The 18677-nt window shown below is 35.2% G+C and overlaps 1 protein-coding gene across 2 annotated transcripts in view; it reads right to left on the reverse strand.

Annotated features, from left to right (window-relative positions):
- The window catches only part of ERGIC2 (ERGIC and golgi 2), a 34232-nt gene extending 16360 nt beyond the window's left edge, over positions 1-17872 (reverse strand). Inside the window, exons 1-5 of one of the 2 annotated variants that reach the window (XM_002927243.4) lie at positions 17716-17872; positions 10271-10413; positions 8668-8776; positions 6324-6370; positions 4998-5068 (exon numbers count right to left, since the gene is read on the reverse strand). In XM_002927243.4, the coding sequence (XP_002927289.2) occupies positions 4998-5068; positions 6324-6370; positions 8668-8776; positions 10271-10376 (333 nt within the window). In that variant the 5' untranslated portion in view covers positions 10377-10413; positions 17716-17872. Of the gene's footprint in view, positions 1-4997; positions 5069-6323; positions 6371-8667; positions 8777-10270; positions 10414-12144; positions 12183-17715 lie in introns of those variants that run through there. The other variant, XM_034646266.1, reaches the window with a different exon arrangement.
- Between the last annotated feature and the right edge of the window lie 805 nt (positions 17873-18677).

Consider the following 18677-nt stretch of genomic DNA (forward strand, 5'->3'; position numbering starts at 1 on the left):
GCTGTGCCACCCAGGCGCCCCAACTTTTTTTTTTTTTAAGTGTTATTTACTTAAGTAATCTCTGCACCCCATGTGGGGCTCAAACTCATGTCCCAAAGATCAAGAGTCACATGCTCTTTCGACTGAGCCAGCCAGGTACCCCGAAATCAACAATTTTTGAAACAAGCTAAACAGCGCTGTAATTCCCAAACGTACATACTAAACAATAAGGAATAATTCAAGAAATTTATCTAACCACTATCTTCATCAATTCAGTCAGACGAGGTGACTTGTAGAATCAGAGGGAAACATGCAAGCTTTTCACAGTTTGTAGCAATATCCACAACTTAAGTTTGCAATAACAATGACTACTTTTGATTTTTATAAAGACAATTCATAACAAAGCATATCAATTCTACCTTTTAAATTTAGCAATATTAATTATCCTTCCATAATCAGGCCCTAACCTACTACTCTCTCTCTACAAAATCCTCAGATCTTTAATCAAAGTGGAAGAATCCCTCANATAACAAAGCATATCAATTCTACCTTTTAAATTTAGCAATATTAATTATCCTTCAAAATCAGGCCCTAACCTACTACTCTCTCTCTACAAAATCCTCAGATCTTTAATCAAAGTGGAAGAATCCCTCATTTTATTAAAACAGTTCTATCTCTCTGCCTTTGGTAATTTAATTACACCAACCTGGAAATTTCCTCTCCTATAATTGTGACCCTCATGTCTATCTAAATCCTATCCACCACACCTTCCAGGTTAAATTGCCCCCATCTATCTGATTACAGTGAAATTATCTCTGATTACTCCTCCTGCTGATCCTATCTACAGCATGCTTCCCAAACTTTTTTCCACCACAGTGCACAAGGAAAATGCTAACATCTGTAAAATATGGCCAACGAAGGAAGCTGCATGCAACTGCTTCCCAGTTACCTTGTAAATAAAACTTCTGACAGTGGGGGAGAGGATTCTTCCTTTGACTTCCCAAAACTGCATAGTATAGTACGGGGCATGGGGGTAACGGACCTACTGAGTAGCAACTTCGTGCTAGGTACTCTGCTACTTTTTCTTTCACTTAGCCTTTAGAACAGCCTGTGAGTCTGCTATCATTCTTGCCTTTTTTATAAGGAAGAAGCTCAATAGGTTCAAAACTTTTTCCAACATCACAGACCTTAAGAGTCACTATACAAACGCAGCTGTCAGATTCCTCACTTTTACACAGTTTTTAAATTCTTCTAAGTAAAGAAATAGTAATGAAATATAATAGTAAACAGCAAAGTAGCAACTTTCACAGCATATTGTATGATCATGATTTGGAAACTAGTAAAGTTATTAGGGCTAAGTTTTTAATATTCAGAGTGCATATTAGGACAATATGTTTGAAAACATAAAAACAAGTAAAAAATATCCCATATAATTTTATTATAACAGCTCTTACTTTATGTTTTAATATAAATTAGGAACAAAGGAAAGGGGACTTACTAGAAATATTGCTGAACATTTTAGAAATTATTAATAAAAAGTATACAATTGAATATTTTTAAGTTCCTAACTATCTGGTCAAGACATAACTTTTAATTATATGACAATTAAGTTTAAATAAAATGTTCCTATTCCACAAATGAAGGAAGAGATGGCAGAAATTGTTTACAATGGAATAAACAATAATCTTGTTACAATTACATAATTCTTACATATTCCTTAGCGCCTAATACCTAACAAGGCACTATACTTCACATGTTGTGAAACACAGAAGAAAGAATAAAGTTAATGCTTCTCAGGAGCTTAAAATCTAGCTAGAGAGACAAGCTCCCCAGAAAAAAGTCATATAAACAAAACCAGAGACTTAACAAATGTGAAGGAAAAAAAGAGTAGGAATGAGAGACACTCTGAATATAGAGAGAATGCTAAAGAAAAAGTATAAGTAAATTTTAGAGGATAAGTTCAAGATGATTAAGTCTCCTCACAACCAAATTTTCACAGTGTTCAAAGACACACACACACAAAAAATAAAGACACACTCCATATTATCATTTTAAATTAGCATCCACATGCTGGAAAATTTCAAGAACTTATGCAAGACTGCATACAAGGGAGACTAAATTGAGAAAAGAGCCCAACACATAATTCATTTCATGGCACACAGAAGTCTATGTAGGATAAAACGAAAGTCCATAACTCAGAGAAAGAGAGGAACAGGTGCTAAGACAACTTATTGTTGTCTATAACCTGAGAAAGAGGCAGTCCCCACCCCAGAGCACTTTTAGGAGTTCAGTCAAGTGCCAGAGACCACATGCTGAGGGCATTCCACAGCAGTGTCATTCCTAGTTTACATGTGGCCTGGACAGTGCTCTAAATTAAGCAAGACTACTGCCACGGCTGGCTGCTAATGAGGACAGTCACACCGGCTAAAGAAAAGAGTTAGCCTAGCAAAATGTAGCCTGTCAAAACAAGCACAGAAAAGGAAATCTGGAGTGCCCTGGTGAACCACGCTGCCATCCTGGACCCAATACTGACTTCTCCCTTCCTTTTCAAAAAGCATCTGAAGCTCTAATATGATTTAAAAGAAGCACAGTATATCTAAACTTATACCCTTTTCTCCTTTCATCTAGGCCTGAAAAAAAAAAAAAGTGTGTGTATGTTGGAGAAAGGGGGACAGGTAAAAACTGACATAACTCAACCTTCTATGTCAACTCTCAATCACTTATTAGGTCACTTATATCCTCATCCTAAGGATGAAAAATAAATAAATAAATATATAAAAAGAGTTATTAACTTGAAAAAAGTGATCAATCTCAGGTATGAGGGCTAATTTTCCTCTATGACACCATTCCTAGAAATAAGAAGAAAGATGTTAAGTTTTTCTAATTATTTCTGAATAAAATTTAGCATCAAAAATAAAATAAATGGAATGATCTGTGATATATTAAAGATAAAAAAATATAATCATTGATTTTTAAAATGTAATGAAGGCACTGAAAAGAAGATTGGTCCTGCTGGATCAAGGTAATCTCTCAGAACTCAGAGGCGAAGTTTGAAATATGCATCTAAAATAAGAACTGATAAGGATATTGAGAACCATTCCATGAAATTCAACATCATATGGTAAGAATTTTAAAAAGCAAAGGTAAAGGGACACAAGGGGCGGCTCAATTGGTTAAGCATCCAACTCTTTATTTCAGTTCACATCACGACCTCAGGGTCATGAGACTGAACCCTGAGTTGGGGAGCCTGCTTAAGAATCTCTGTCTCCCTATCCCTCTGCTCCTCACCCTGCTCTCCCCCCTCTGCTTTCTCTCTCTAAAAATAAAACAATAATAAAGCAGAGGTAAAAACATTGCTTTAAACAAAATTAAAGCAAATAAGCCAAAATTAAAAAAAAAAACCACTTTAAAATTCAGATCAAGATCAAACCAGAATACAAAAAAACAAAACAAAACCAAAAAACCCCAAAAAACAAAAAACCCTACACCCAAAGGTGATCCACACCTAGATATACGGGATAAATATCTGAATTATAAAAGCAGGGGGAAAAAAAAGCATTCAAGTAGATAAATACATTACCTCTGAAGGAAAAAATAATTCCATCAGAAGACAAGGAATGTCTATAAAGTTCTGAATGCAAAACACCATAAAGCAAGAATTATACCCTGAGCCAAAATTACATGTATGAAGAACAAAACATAGGTAGTAATGCTAAAGTCTATAAAATATAACCCACATATTCACATATTCTTACTGACAAGTCAAAAAGTCCTGCCACAAAATGATAAAAAATAAAGAATGATACAAAATAAAAGCAATAAAACATAGAGTTAAAACTCAATAATTATTCTTAAAATAGTATGAAATGTAATGCAAATGTTAAAGTGTCCGATAATTATCTAGATCTAAATTTCTAGATGATAGTTTAAAATGTGATAACATGGCACCTGAATCTGTAAGGTACCTAACCTCATAAAAAATTACAGGGAAATCAATTTTTTGAGTGGAAATACAGGAGTGAGGGAGCAGAGAGATTCAGAGTGGCAAAAACAAAGTTACCTTTCCTTTAGAAATTTCTACTTAAAAAGTGTGCATCAAAAGGCAGAAATATATTTTATTGCTATAAGCTAAAAATAATTTGGTAATCAAAACTGACCTAAAGGCTTCCTTTTTTTTTCTATGACATGTCCAGCTATCTCTAATCCTCCTCCACCACCTTTCGTCTTCACTTCGCAAATTGCTTAAAGAAGGGTTCACAACTGTCAATGAGAAACAAAAAAACTCAAGAATACAAGGGTAAACGGAAGCACCACAATGCCAACTGAGCACAGAGCAAATCAAAGTAGCTGGGAGTTCCCTTCCTTATTCTCTAAAGCTTCTTTATAGCTAATTATCCTGGCTTGTTATCACCTGCCCCTGTAATGTGATGGTGTTCTCTGACAAATTGGGTTATATCATATACAACTTGTGCTATGAAAAAAGTAGGAGAATGTCAGAATTTCACTAGCTTTGGGAAATGGAGGTTTGAAGGACAGAAAAAAAGTAAATGCATAGAAAATGTCTCCTTTTAGATATTAGTTCATTCTTCCTTATGTTAAGAGGAATACAGCTCAAACATTTTTAAAGACTTAACTTTGCTAAAAAGTAGAATACAAATAGGACACAGAATTTCCAAATGATTGGGAAAAAAGAAGAAAATTTAATTATTATAGCAACTATAAGAAAAGAGAAAAAGAAACTACTAGGAAGCATTAACAAAAAATATAAAAAATGAATAAGGTTATAAAACAGAACTTAGAGGCTTATCGAAGATGCTAACAATGGTTATCTCCAGGCTTTGGTATTAGAAATCTTCACAAAGAATATGGGTTACTTTTAAATTAAAAAAATATATCTATATATCTATGCATATATTAAAAGCTAGCTCAGACAAAACTAAAAGCAAATATCAAAACTGTCTTCAAGAAAACAACATCTAATAGCATATTATTTAAAAATACATGTCCATTAAACTTACTGGTTCATAAACTAGACCATCTGCAGATGCAACCATTGTTTCTGCTAAATCCAATACATCTGCTCCAACATCTGCATAAAAAAATTAGAAGTTTACATTCTATGTTCAGAGCCAAACTACATCTTATATCAACTAACAAACTGAAATGACTAACAGAAAATTCAGATATATAAAATCATTTTCCTATACCAATTACTTGTTCAAAAGTTAAAACAGTCGCATTATACAGTTTTGATGGAAAGTATTCAAAAAATCAATAATACGTTTCCTAGTTCCTGTTCAGTAAAAAAGATGATTCAGAATCTCATGGTAAAAAGCATAAATTTCACTCAACTGCAGAGCTTTGCAAAAACTGTCAAGAACCTAATCAAGAGGACTAAATTAAATGGCTGCCAAATAAAATAATACAAAAATTATTTTTAGAAATTAAAAGAAATTTTAAGAGAAAGCCACTGATGACTTTTAAAAAATCAACAAATAGGAAAAGTTTATTTTGAAAAGGCGAAAATTTTAATGGTATTCAAACATCTAAAATAAGGCAAAAATATGATATATTCAGTAGTAACAAATTCATAGTTTAGATATAAAGTGTTTCTTTCCTCTTAAAACCACTACCATAAGGAAAAATAAATGAAAGGGAAAGAGATTTAAAGTTTTTCAGAAATGAAATCTCTCAGAAATTATCTCCTTAAACTATTTTACACTTTAAAAAATTTTGTCTCAGTTTTTAAAAGATATCTTCAGTAATCTAAAAGCAGTAATTTAAAAGATATCTTTCATGCAAAAACATCCTTGTCTTTAAGAGCAATACTGATTCAAACATCTATCTAGCATATTAACATTTTTCCACTTCTACCAGTATAATCAAGTGAAGTGAGAAAAGAAAATAGAAAATGGTAAGACATTATTTAGTTAAAAGACTTGGATCCATATTTTAATACGCAGGAGTACAAGTAAAGGGTGACAAACCAAACCAGTGAAATAGGATATGTTGTAGAGCATGGGTGTAAAACTGGAACTCCGAACAAGAAAGAAAGAAATGATACATCTAAATTAGAACTCTGACTCATGAAAATTTCCTCCAATTTTCTTTTATTTTAATTATATTAATATGAAGTTAAATCTCTTCTCTTCATGGAAAAGAAATTTAAAGAATATAAGCTGGGGAGCAAATGAACTTGCATTACTAAATAACATTACCACAGCATCTTAAGGAATCATAAAGGAAAAAACAAAATTAAAACACCACCAGTGGTTTTACTTTTTACTAACAATTATTGAAACCATAAACGATACATGGACTCGACAAGTTAAAGGTGTACTTACATTGACACTTCATAGCAACAGTAATATCTATATTGATTCTCAATTTGCTAAAAGACAAAAAGGAAATATTAGTACCTACAAGTAATCAAGAAAACATGAGAAATATATATCAACTGATCTATGAAAACTTGGATTTCAAACAGAATAAAATATGTTGATTAGAACTTGGATAGCATTTCTTTCTTTTTTTTTTTTTTTTAAAGATTTTATTTATTTATTTGACAGAGATAGAGACAGCCAGTGAGAGAGGGAACAACAAGCAGGGGGAGTGGGAGAGGAAGAAGCAGGCTCATAGCCGAGGAGCCTGACGTGGGGCTCGATCCCATAACGCCGGGATCACGCCCTAATGAAGGCAGACGCTTAACCGCTGTGCCACCCAGGCGCCCCTGGATAGCATTTCTTATGACCAAGACAAAGGCATTTTAAAAGTAAAAATTCTATATTTTGCAATTATTCTAAAAGCCTTTCTGATTTCACAGGTTTTCAACACAGTATCCTTTAATTCAATCGTGGTAACTCAACAGTAACTCCAAGCAACTCAGAAAAGTCTCTCTCTGTTTATATAAACCCTATATGGAATATTCTTTGAGGAACATAAAATTTTCAAAATCAAGAGTTAGGAATTACAAGTCTTTCTCTTCTATTTATCAGATAAATATCATATATTAGGCATTATGCCTGATGCCCTACAATTATTATCTTTTTTATTCTTTTTTTTAAAGATTTTATTTATTTGAGACAGAGAGAGAGCACGCCACAAGCGGGGGGAGGGGCAGAGGGAGAAGCAGACTCGCCAATGAGGGGCTTTATCTCAGGACCCTGAGATCAAGACCCGAGCCAAAGGCAGATGCTTAATCAGCTGAGCCACCCAGGCATCCCTATCTCTTTTATTCTTTATCATGGACATAAGTAGATAGCTTTCCAGTTTTGCAGATAAGCCAGTGGTGTTCAGAGCAGAGCAAATGTCTGGCCGAAGATCCCGTAACCACTGAAGTGGCATACTGGAAACTAAGTATGAGTGGCTGAGGGTAAATGGCCAAACTGCCAGGAAAAAACACCTTTGATGCTTAAAGTTTTGTGCAGACTTTTAAAAAGGCTCAGCCAATGTTTTATTTTCAGAGGATCAGTTCAAATCAAATCAATTTTCATATACCAGAATTAATTAAGCACCATGAATAACACAATGAGCACAACCAATATCAGTCCCGTCCTGTACTTCCAATCAAAACCTTTTCCCTCTAATAATTTCTCTCTGGTTTCAAAAGAACCACAGATTTTTGGAGCTTCATATTTTCTTAAAATTGTCTAGAGTTCAAACTGTTCTCCAAATAACTGTGTGATTTAGGCTTAGGAGATGCTGTAGGAACTAGAGAATGAGGCCAAGCGGCCAGGCTTCTGGGCATCCCCACTAAGCTTAAGAGGTAACCTATGTAATACTTCATTTGGAAAAAAGCAAAAAGTGATTCACTGCTGCTAAAAACAACAAAATAAGAAAAACAACAAATTCTTTGAAAACTACTAGTATCCAGAATAATACTCATATTACAGATGAAGAAACTGAGGTCCAAAAGAAGTCAGTTGTGTGATTTGCCCAAAGTTACACAGCAATTTACCAATACTGACTGACTGACTTACTTCTCATTAACCCCATGAGGAAGGTAGCATAACTATTATCCCCCCATTTTTTGCAAAAGGAGACTGAAGCACATGCAAACATAGATTTAGTAACTTCCCTAAAGTCACATAGCTAGTAAATGGCAGAGCTGGAATTGAAACTGAGAAGTACAGTACACCCCCCCCAATCTAGTACAATCTTAACATTATAAACCTGTTACCTCCAATCATTAAAAAATCCAAATACAAATAAATAAAGTGTATATTTTCAATGGGTTAAAAGTGATGTTGTTTATAGTAAAATTGTATTAGATATAATTTATAAAAATCTAGTTATAAGCATATACAATATAGCTTTAGACAATTTATTTTCCAGCACACACAAGATATTTCAAAATCTGAAGAGTAAACAGTTTCAAAACATTAAACAATTTCTGCCATTTCAACATCTAAAAATAAACAAAAACAAACCAACAACAAAAAAACCCATATTATGTTCTCCTAACCATTTTATACAAGTGCATATTAAATCAAGAAGATCTCTCTTTTAGAATTTAACCAGTATTGAAATGATTCTAAAATGTTTCACCTAATGCATGCAATTAAGGAGAATTTTTCAGGACTACTTCAGAACTAAACCAAGTGTAAAAGGTTAGAAAAAATTTTTAAAAAGATATGCTAACTTTAAAACAATCTGAATCCAAAGGTATTTCAAGAAGAAAAAAGTTACCTAGAAAAATCCTTATCTACTTCATATTCATACTTCATCCATGTATCTTGATATACTGAAAATTCCATTATGGTTAATAAAGCCATCGTGGTAAATGCTATTAGAGAAACTGAGAAATCAAACAAAAAAACCAGAATTAAAACAATTTTTAAAAAGTAAACAACAGGAAATTATTTTAAGTGAGATTAAAATTAGCAAAGCAAACCCTTATATGATTGCCCTGTGAATGGATACTACTATAAAAAGTTTTGCTTAAAATGTTCATTATAGATCTCTTTCTAAAACAGCTCAAAAACGAAGATTTAATGAGCACATACATGAACATAAACATTTCTACTATTGAGAAGTATTTTATCTCATCAATATTAAGGATATCTCACTAAACAGATTTGCCAAATTCTACATAAAGACACAAAATTTATATATAGCAACACCATAGATATGATAAATGATGAAAGTAAACTACAAATTTGAAAGTAGTCCCCTCATAATTAAAAACGCATCCATGTCTGTAGCCCAATCTATAAAAAACAAAACGAGACTACTTCTTAGATCCTGAGAAGCCATGACAACCTGTGTACCAGAAACTCAAATAACATCTCCAAATCTCTAATAAAATTCTCATCTACTTTGGAATCTCCTAAGTATATCATCTCATTTATAAAAGCAAGAAAAGATCTGACAAAAAGAAAAGAACTATCTCATACAGTGACAAAATACACTTAAAATGGATTGTGCAACGAGAACTTGCACTACTTTCATTAAAAAAATGTAATCACAGATTAGAAATAGCAAGCAACTTAACTACACATTTTACCAAATGAAATGTCAATCTTACGTGAAATATTTTATTAGTTCTTCATGAGGGAAGAAATAATAGTAAATTTACTGTCATAGTTGCATATTTTTCTTATATATTTCATATTTATTTTATTTAATGAACTCTTCTATTTGTATACCAGGTACTGCATTAAACATTTTATAAATATTAATTTACTTAATCACTAGAGTAACCCTACCAGGTAAATGTTGATGTTACCCCCATTTCATGGAAGAAGAAACTAAAGCACAGACGGATTAAGTAACTCCCTTAAGGTCAAGTAGTTACGAAGGGCTGGAGAGGTGGGATTTAAATCCAGACAGTCTGGTTCCAGAGTCTAAGTTCTTAACTATTACCTCATGCTGCCTCTCTCCAGTAATGTGAAATCTAAGAATTTCTATTATAATGTCTAAATTGACTTCTTCTTAACTAAAATAGGACTGAAGCAGTTCAAGATCGTTAAATTACTTCTTCCAAGTTCAATTCTATTTATATATAATTATATATAACTCAAGCACCAAAGCTGTAAAATTGGATCAATTTGTTCAGTAATGTTTTAATAAACGCTGCTAAATGCATAGCCTGCACTGGGTTAGATGCCAAAGAAAAAATACATGACAATAAAATTAGGGCACACAGTGTGACAAGAGGACAGACCAGTCATAAAGTTACTGTGCAATTCATTGATGAGTCCTTCTTCATGACTACATTTCTGCATGTTGTTGACTGGCTCCCTCAGAAGCTGCACTCAGTGAAAGAGTCTTAACTGGAACTGATACTCACCTGTACCCCCACTGGCTGAAGTCTCTACATAGCTGTCAGGAACTTTTGGAAAGGCATCCAACTCTTTCACCAAACTTAAGGTTTTTTTCCGATTCAGTCGCCTCATCTTCAGGAAAACCTTCTTCTTCTTTCATATAGTCATGCTAAGGAATAAATAATGAATAAATGAACACTCTAAAAAAGATACAAAGGTTTCCTTACTCTTAGATAACTGACAAACGTTCTTGGAACAACTTAACATTTTCATTCCTCCTTGAGAAAAAAGCTTAATACTTACCCGCACCTCTCCTTTCTCCATCCCACCCTGACAAAAAATACTAATGAAAGACAATTTACCCAAACACATTAAGAAGCAAAAAAGCGAAAAGCAATTCACGTTCATAATATTTAAATATACAAATTAAAATAACTTTTCTTCTATTAAATTAGCAAATATTAAAATACATTCCCACTAATAGATGACAATGAAATAAATAAAATAGGCATGCTAACCTATTGCTAGCAAGAATATAAATATTCACCACTCTTCTTTTGACTATGTAAATTCCCTTTTTAGGAAAGTATCCTGAGGCAATAATCTGGTTATCAACAAAACTTTGATTGTGAGGCTAATTCTCATTATAAGGATAATTCTCATATCGTTATTTTTAACTATCAAAGAAAGATAGAAATGCTGGGTAGCCAATATACAAACTATGATGTATTAAAAGCTCTGAATGTATGTAAATACTGAAAATCTTACAAAAGAAAACATTTAATGACATAGGAAAGCACAATACATTAGGAAAAGACTAGAAGAAAGTCCAGTTCTATGGGAAACAGGAGGAAAGATATACAAGAAACTGATTCAAAGTCTATATGCAAAGTCTATATGCAAAAATGTTAAAAGTAGATCATGGGAAGATTTTGTCTTTTTAACAAAATTTTGGACTTTCTAAATTATCTATTTTTACAATAAAAATATTATTTAAAAATTAACTGCTTGGTATTCATATCTAAAATATGTTACAAAGCCATAAAAATAACTGAATTCTCAAATATTCACATAATTTTTATAAGACTGATTTATATAAATAATACTATAGGTGATACTATAAAGCTTTACTAGAAATCAAAGTTTTATTAATAAAATCAACACCTAATAGAATAAATCAAAGGGTTGCAGGAGCCACTAAAGAAAAAGAATGTCTCTAGAAGAAAGCAGAAAGACTCATCTGAAATCCAATAGGTAGGATTAATATGGAAAGAATAGGCCATAGAAAGGGTATTTGTGAACAAAAAGGAAAGTCAGAAGTAAAAACTGGCAGTGGTCAGGAATACTGTCCAAGAGACCAGTCCCTAACCAGGGGCACAACTAATCAGTCCACGAGGGGGCTCCTGCTCTAAAGTGAAACTGAATGCATTAATATGTTGATTTCATTCACTATTAAAAACATCCAACTAACTTCTCTTTCCTATTCCATATGCACAACATGGCCTTCAGATTATAATTTTGCTTTTCATGTGAATATTTTTCTTAAGGAAAAAAGAGACATGCAGACATGCTAGATGAGTTTCTGATCCCCATGACAATTACTGTTATTCTCAGTTGTAAATTAAGCTTCTGAGTGTTTACACTCAGAAACTGAGCTGTGCTCCCTCAGTCTGTTCAACTCAGAGTAATCAAATTTATTTTCTGTACCTGCTTAGTAGTAACTACACCAAGATTGACCCCTCCTCAATCTTTCAATTTCTGCTCATTCCTATTGGAGTTAAACATTAAATCTGTTCAAACCTCTTATCTTTAGAACTCTACATTAAATCCAGTCCAACTCCAACTATAGATCTCTGGTTCCTTATCTATAAGCCAAACTTAAAAGAATGAATCAGGGCACCTGGCTGGCTCAGTCAATAGAGCATGTGACTCTTGATCTCAGGGTGGTGAGTTCGAGCCCCATGTTGGGGGTATTTCCTTAAAAAAAAAAAAAAAAAAGAAGAAGAAGAAGAATGAACTGTCCCCATTTGTACACTGTGACTACTTCCTCACTACATGCTCACCTCTTAACTAAATTTGATCTGAGCTAGGTCATTAACAACTTCTTTAGTACAAAATCTCTGAAAAAATAGTTTATCGCTTCTTTTTCTTCTTGAAACAGCATCTTACCTTGGCTTAAGTGACACTACACTCCTGATTTTCATTCTACCTCAAAGACCTTTGGCTTACTGCACAGATTCCTCTTCCTTTCAGATTCTGCACTTGGTGCTCCTCCCAACCCCCACATTTCCCCCAGTGATCCCCCATCCCTACAATTTCCATCTACATGCTGATCCCTCTCAAATCTTTATTCCCAGTACAAATCTCTCTGCAGACATGTATATATTTTTCTATGACATTTTCAATGGGTCATTCCAAAGACAATTCAGACTCAATTAATTGCTTTTTTTATTTTCTGTTTTCTCCACTGTAATGTTAGAGCAGGAACCTGTCTCAACTTGATCTATATATCTCCAACACCTGGCACAGGGGCAGTTAATAAATAGTAAGGGGGAAAAAGGAAGGAGGGAAGGAAGGGAAGGACATTCCCCAAAGAAGGAAGGAAGAAAATTTCCCCAGAAATACCCATGACTGTATAGCTTTCCAATCAAAACAGTTGTATAAGTAAATATATAAAAATATAAGATCCACAAGGAGAGGAATTTTTGTTTGTTTCACTCTAGTAGTCCTAGTACTTAGAACAGTGGTTGGCACATAATAGGTATAGACAGCATTGTTGAACAAATTAATAAAACTGAATTTTACTCCTAAACTTTATTTTTATATGCTTTATAAATGCTTTCTTTTAAATTATATATAAAGATATGACAGCAGCTGATTTTACAATCCTAACAATTCATACAGCTTATTCTGCACTCCTACCACTTGGCTACTTTCCAGCCTCTATCTAGGATCCTCCATTCTTTTTTTTTTTTTTTAAGATTTTATTTATTTATTTGACAGAGAGGCAGCCAGCGAGAGACAGAACACAGGCAGGGGGAGTAGGAGAGGAAGAAGCAGGCTCCCAGCAGAGGAGCCTGATGTGGGGTTCGATCCCAGAACGCCAGGATCATGCCCTGAGCCGAAGGCAGACACTTAACGACTGAGCCACCCAGGCACCCCCTAGTATCCTCCATTCTTATTTTCCATGATTACTGTTCTAGAATGGAGCACCTTGCCACTCTGCCACTCCTGTCCCATTCCTGTTAGATCAGCACTAACCTACATCAAAAAACTCACTCCAACCCTAATACTTGCCACTCTACCCCACGGAGCCACTGTTCTGTTATGAACAAATTATCCAATAACTTCTAGTTTTTCTAAAAGCATCCTTAAACCTGACATTCTCCTGGTGGGAGTTCCCGTCAAACCCTTACTTCCTTTCTGAGAGTCACAGGGTAAAGCAGCACATGTTTTATATATCATATTACGATCTCTCAACCATCTCTTCCCTTCTACTTCTAATAATAATAAACACATATACTATACAGAATTATAGCTCTCATACTATGTGTTAGGTATTATTTGAAGCATTTTATGTATTTATTCATTTAACCCTCTAAACGATTCTATGAAGTAGATACTATTTTTATTCTCATTTATAGATTAAAAAAAAAAAACTGAGGCACAGAACAGTCAAGTCATTTTTGCAGGGCCACACGGCAAGTGATAGAACACCTGGATTCAATCCCAAGTAGCAGGGCTCCAGAGTCCATGCCCCAAAGCACAGTGTACACTGACATTTCAGTACTTGTGATCATCCTCTACTAACATCTGGATATATTTAAAATTTCCTTAATGACTCTAGCACCTAGATCATTCAAAATGCTTCTCTCCTTCCCCATTCCATCATAATCCTTTGCAAGTCATGACCCTAAACACTCATCCTATGGCATTCATTCACAATAATGCCTTTACCGTGTAAGTGTAACAGATTTTCTATACCAGTGGCTTCCATCTATGCAAAACCACACACAAGCAAGACCATGTTTTGACTGCTCGTAACTTTTAAAACTGCTCCATCTCTAAAATCTAAAACACTGATTTTCCTCGCTGAGCAGAATCAATTATCTTTCAGGCTCTTTAATTTCCTAACTAGGACAGAATTTGTTCTTCATTATCCTTGTGTTTTCAATCCCTTGGACTTCTCCCAGTTATCCAGTTCCACTGCTCCCATTCCCAATTTATATGCTTCTCCATCTAGCTTGGTCAGCCATTTTAAAAAATGTATTTAGAAATACCCTAGATCGGGGCACCTGGGTGGCTCACTTGGTTAAGTACCCAACTCTTGGTTTCAGCTCAGGTCATGATCTCAGGGTCGTGAGACAGAGCCCCGAGTTGGGCCCTGTGCTCAGGGAAGAGTCAGCTTGAGACTTTCCCTCTCCCTCTGCCCACCCCACCCCACCCACGCTTGTGCTTTCTTTCTCTCTCAAATAAATAAATGTTTTAAAAAGAAGAAGAAAATACCCTAAATCACTGGTTTCTAAGTCACTGCCATTCTGTTATAAAATTTACTCTTCTGAACCTTAATGAAAAAACCAAGGACAATCATTTAGGAAACATTTGAAGTTAAATTTATTCAATTTAAAAATCTTGTATCTGAGATTATTTCCTTTCTTTTTTTAGGTGTCAAAATGTCCTTTCTTTTATGAAATGATAAAAGTAGATAAGAGATTTTTGTTTTGATTTTTGGATTAAAAACTGCAATTCTACATCAGTCCTCAAATGCAGCGCCTTTCCCTGTTTTGGTTTTTCCCCCCTCTGTTTTGTGTACTGGTCCACAAATCCTAAAAATTTAGGAGCCACTGCATTTGATTCCTTTGTCCACTGGTTGGTGCTGCTCTTCATACTTTCCAGTCTCCAGTAACATACCTGTTTTCTTCAATTTCTCCCCTAAACTATCATGTATGTTAAGAAGCAAAACAAACAAAAGTCCAGGAAGTCACTGGTAACAGCTGAGACTAAGACAATGCTTTGAAAATAAGAAACCACCTTTCATACTGGAACACAGACACATATTGTCATCACTCAGTCTAAGTAATGTCATACAGGTGTACTTGGAAGCTGAGTAAGATTATAAATATGACTTCTGTGACCCAAAAAAAACCTGGGTTACTATCTAGTCACTTACTAGCTATGTGACAAATTTGGAAAGACCCTCAACACCATTGAATCTGCTATTATATTTTACTTTAAAAGGAGGGAGGGAGGCATAATGGCTACCTCACAGTTTCTAACAAAGCTAAAAATGAGTCATTTGGTAAATGTTTCTAATTCTCAAAAGAAATGCAAAGATTTGTAGGATATTTGAAATTTATGTTGAAGTCACTGAGGAAAGTGGGATAGTATCCGAGGTTAGTTAACAATATCATGAATAGACTGAGTATGATATAAATTGAGAGAAAAGCTAAGAAAGGAGGCTGTAGAGTGATGGCAACACAACAATCTGGAAGTGTCTAGCAGCAATGCAAAGCAAGGATAAATACAATCCTCCTCAAGTAACAGCTTGACTGTACTAACTACTCAATAAAAATGTAGAAAACTGAAGTGGAAAAGGTCAGGGACACATGAAATACATTATAATAGATGAATGTCTCCAAACACAAGGAGAATGGGTTAACAAGACACCAAGAGTAGAACTGACCTAGGCTATAATAAGATTGTATGGAGTAGCAGAAAGGAGGAATTTGTACCCTAGTAATTGAGAAGAGAACAGCTTAAGAATGCAAGCCATTGGAAGATGGAGTTTAAAGACATATTAACCATATAGAAGAAGAGTGTTGAATCACTTTTGGGATCAGAAAAAAGTTACATTAAAAAGCATCTTCTTCAGTCTATATTTTGACTAAGCACCAAGGCAACATCTCATGAGTAACTACAAAAGTTTGGAAACAAAAATTTTTAAATAACAAAAGCTAATATTGAATGAATGTTAACTGTCTGACGGGCATTGTTCTAAATGCTATGTGTTAACTCATGTAATTCTCACCGACAACCTTATGAGTTAGATGTTATTATTCCCAATTTTGCAGATAAGGAAACTAAGACACAGAGGTTAATTTGCCCATCATGACATTAAAAGACAGAATCAGAATACCGAAAAACTGTTGAATAGGATTTGTTAGCTGGCAGAAAGCCTAAACATAACTTCCATTAAAGTAAGTTTCAGTATTTCTTCCAATTAAGCCATTAATCCCTACAGAAAATAAATTGATATATTTTTTCTAATTCTTTTTTTTTTTTATGTTCCAGACTAGGTCTGATTTCCTTTGAGAGATCTTTCAAGCCTGATATATTTTTATGATCTGTACCCTCAAGCCATTTCAACTCAGTTGTATACTAAAGTTTATATTCAAAAACAAAACAAAACTCCTCTCTTCCCCTTTCCCCCAAAACCATAAAATTTATTTTTTTTCATGTTTTTCCTCTAGGAGAACTGGAATAACTGTATCAATTTAAAGATATCTATAAACAAGATACCTATAAACAAAACAAGCATACTCCTGAATTCTTCAGTGAACAAGCCTGGCTCGTTTGTTTTAACGGCTATATACCAGAGTTTAAAGTATCAGGCTAGGCAATTACTTAAATACAATTTCAAACAAATGAACAAATCCTGTTTTTAAATGTATCTTCAATTGCTTCTGAAAGCCAGTCTTGCAACATTTTAACAGATATTATGTAACTTTGCGTTAAGTCTTGAGGGCACTGAATCCTAAATATAAAAGTTACTTAAACATGTTTTCTCAAACAATGACCGATCAACTCTATAAACTACCTATACCCAAGGCTATTTTCTATCACCAATTGACGAGTTACCTTCCGAAGGTTTCTTAACTTTCGAGGGCTTACGAAAACTAGTGACACTCAGACCTCTCTCCTATAGCATCACGCCAGCCCTGCCCCTTTCTCATTTCCCCAAGCGGCGTGCGAAACTCTTTCGAGGCGAGGCCAAGACCTCGGTCTTTCTTAAAGAGAGCAACCTGCTGCCAAGAATTTGGTATTTGCCTGAATGGGGGTGGGGAGCCAGACACCCGAGAGGATGGGGACACGATCCGGCTGGTCTTCACAACACGGGACGCTTCTCCCTGAGGACCAGAGGAGCCACCGGGGCACCGGACACCGCGAGAAGCAATGGGTCAGGGTCAGCAGCTATAGGAGAAGCACTAAAACTCCTTCAAGTTGCAGGATAGGCAGACACACCGGACTGGGGAGAGGGGAGCTCCCAGGCGCAGCGCTGCCCAGGGTCCTGCCAGCAACGCCCCCGGGGGAGGTGGAGCGGCTCCCCAGTCCGGCCCTCTCCCCAGCGGAGAGTGATGAAAACAGGGAGCCAACCCCACGACAGATTCTCAGCCCCCTTAACCACATTCACGCCCTGAACAGCCTCGGAAGAATCGGGAAGACAGCACCCGGCGGGGTTTCAGTATTTTACCTTGTGTTACCGTATCAGCCGGCCGCCATGTTTCACAGAAGCCCGGGTCGCCGGGGCTCTCGTTTACCCGAAAATATCGCGAGAACAAAAGCGACAACCACCGCTGAAAACGTCAGATGGGAGACGATGTAGATTTCTCGCGATATTCCCTTTGCTTACGAAGTGCTTTGTGAATCAAGAGGTGTGGTTTAAATGAAAGGGGTGTGGCTACACAGAACGTAGGTTGAAACATAGTTTAGGTGTAACCACGTGGCCAGTACGCAATCAGCTCCGGGAAGAAGTGGGTTACCTTCCGGCTGGTAGTTACCACAGAACGAATCTCAGCACCTCACACCTTACTTCATTGCTCATGAGAAACTTGGGAGCAGGATTTATCTTTTCCAACCCTAATGCGTATCACCTCTCCAGTCTGCACCACATTTTGTGCCTTCTGTTTTTGCCTCCTTATTTTCTCCCGTCAAGAACGTTTAAACTTCCTTTTCCAGACATAGGTAATCCTTTTAATTATTTGTTCAATGTTTCTCTAAGAAAGCACATCTGTCTTCCTCAGCTTTATATCGCCATTACTTCCTATGCACTCAAATATTGGTTAAGAAAATTAATACTTCATCTTTTCCTAACACTTTGTAACAGTATGAGGTAATAAAGGGAACTTTGGAAAGAGTTCGAGAGTAAGCCCAGCTGTAATCAGATTTTCCAATCAAACGTTGACATTTTAATTTTGTGATTGACCAAAAAGTCTTACAAAGGCATAATAATAACTTTATACAACAAGCACAGCTTTTTTTTCCTGGTAAGCACTGTTTTTAAGTTTTACTTGCCTTATTTAATCCTTACAAGTGTATAAAGATTACTGGTAAACCATTATTTACCAATAAATATGGAAATTGAGTCAAGTAGCAATTAAATGATTTACCCATAGTCAGAAAGCTGGGAGAAGCAGAGATATCTTGACCACATTA

Source organism: Ailuropoda melanoleuca, chromosome 16 (genome assembly GCF_002007445.2).
Source record: "Ailuropoda melanoleuca isolate Jingjing chromosome 16, ASM200744v2, whole genome shotgun sequence".
Classification (NCBI taxonomy): Eukaryota; Metazoa; Chordata; class Mammalia; order Carnivora; family Ursidae; genus Ailuropoda; species Ailuropoda melanoleuca.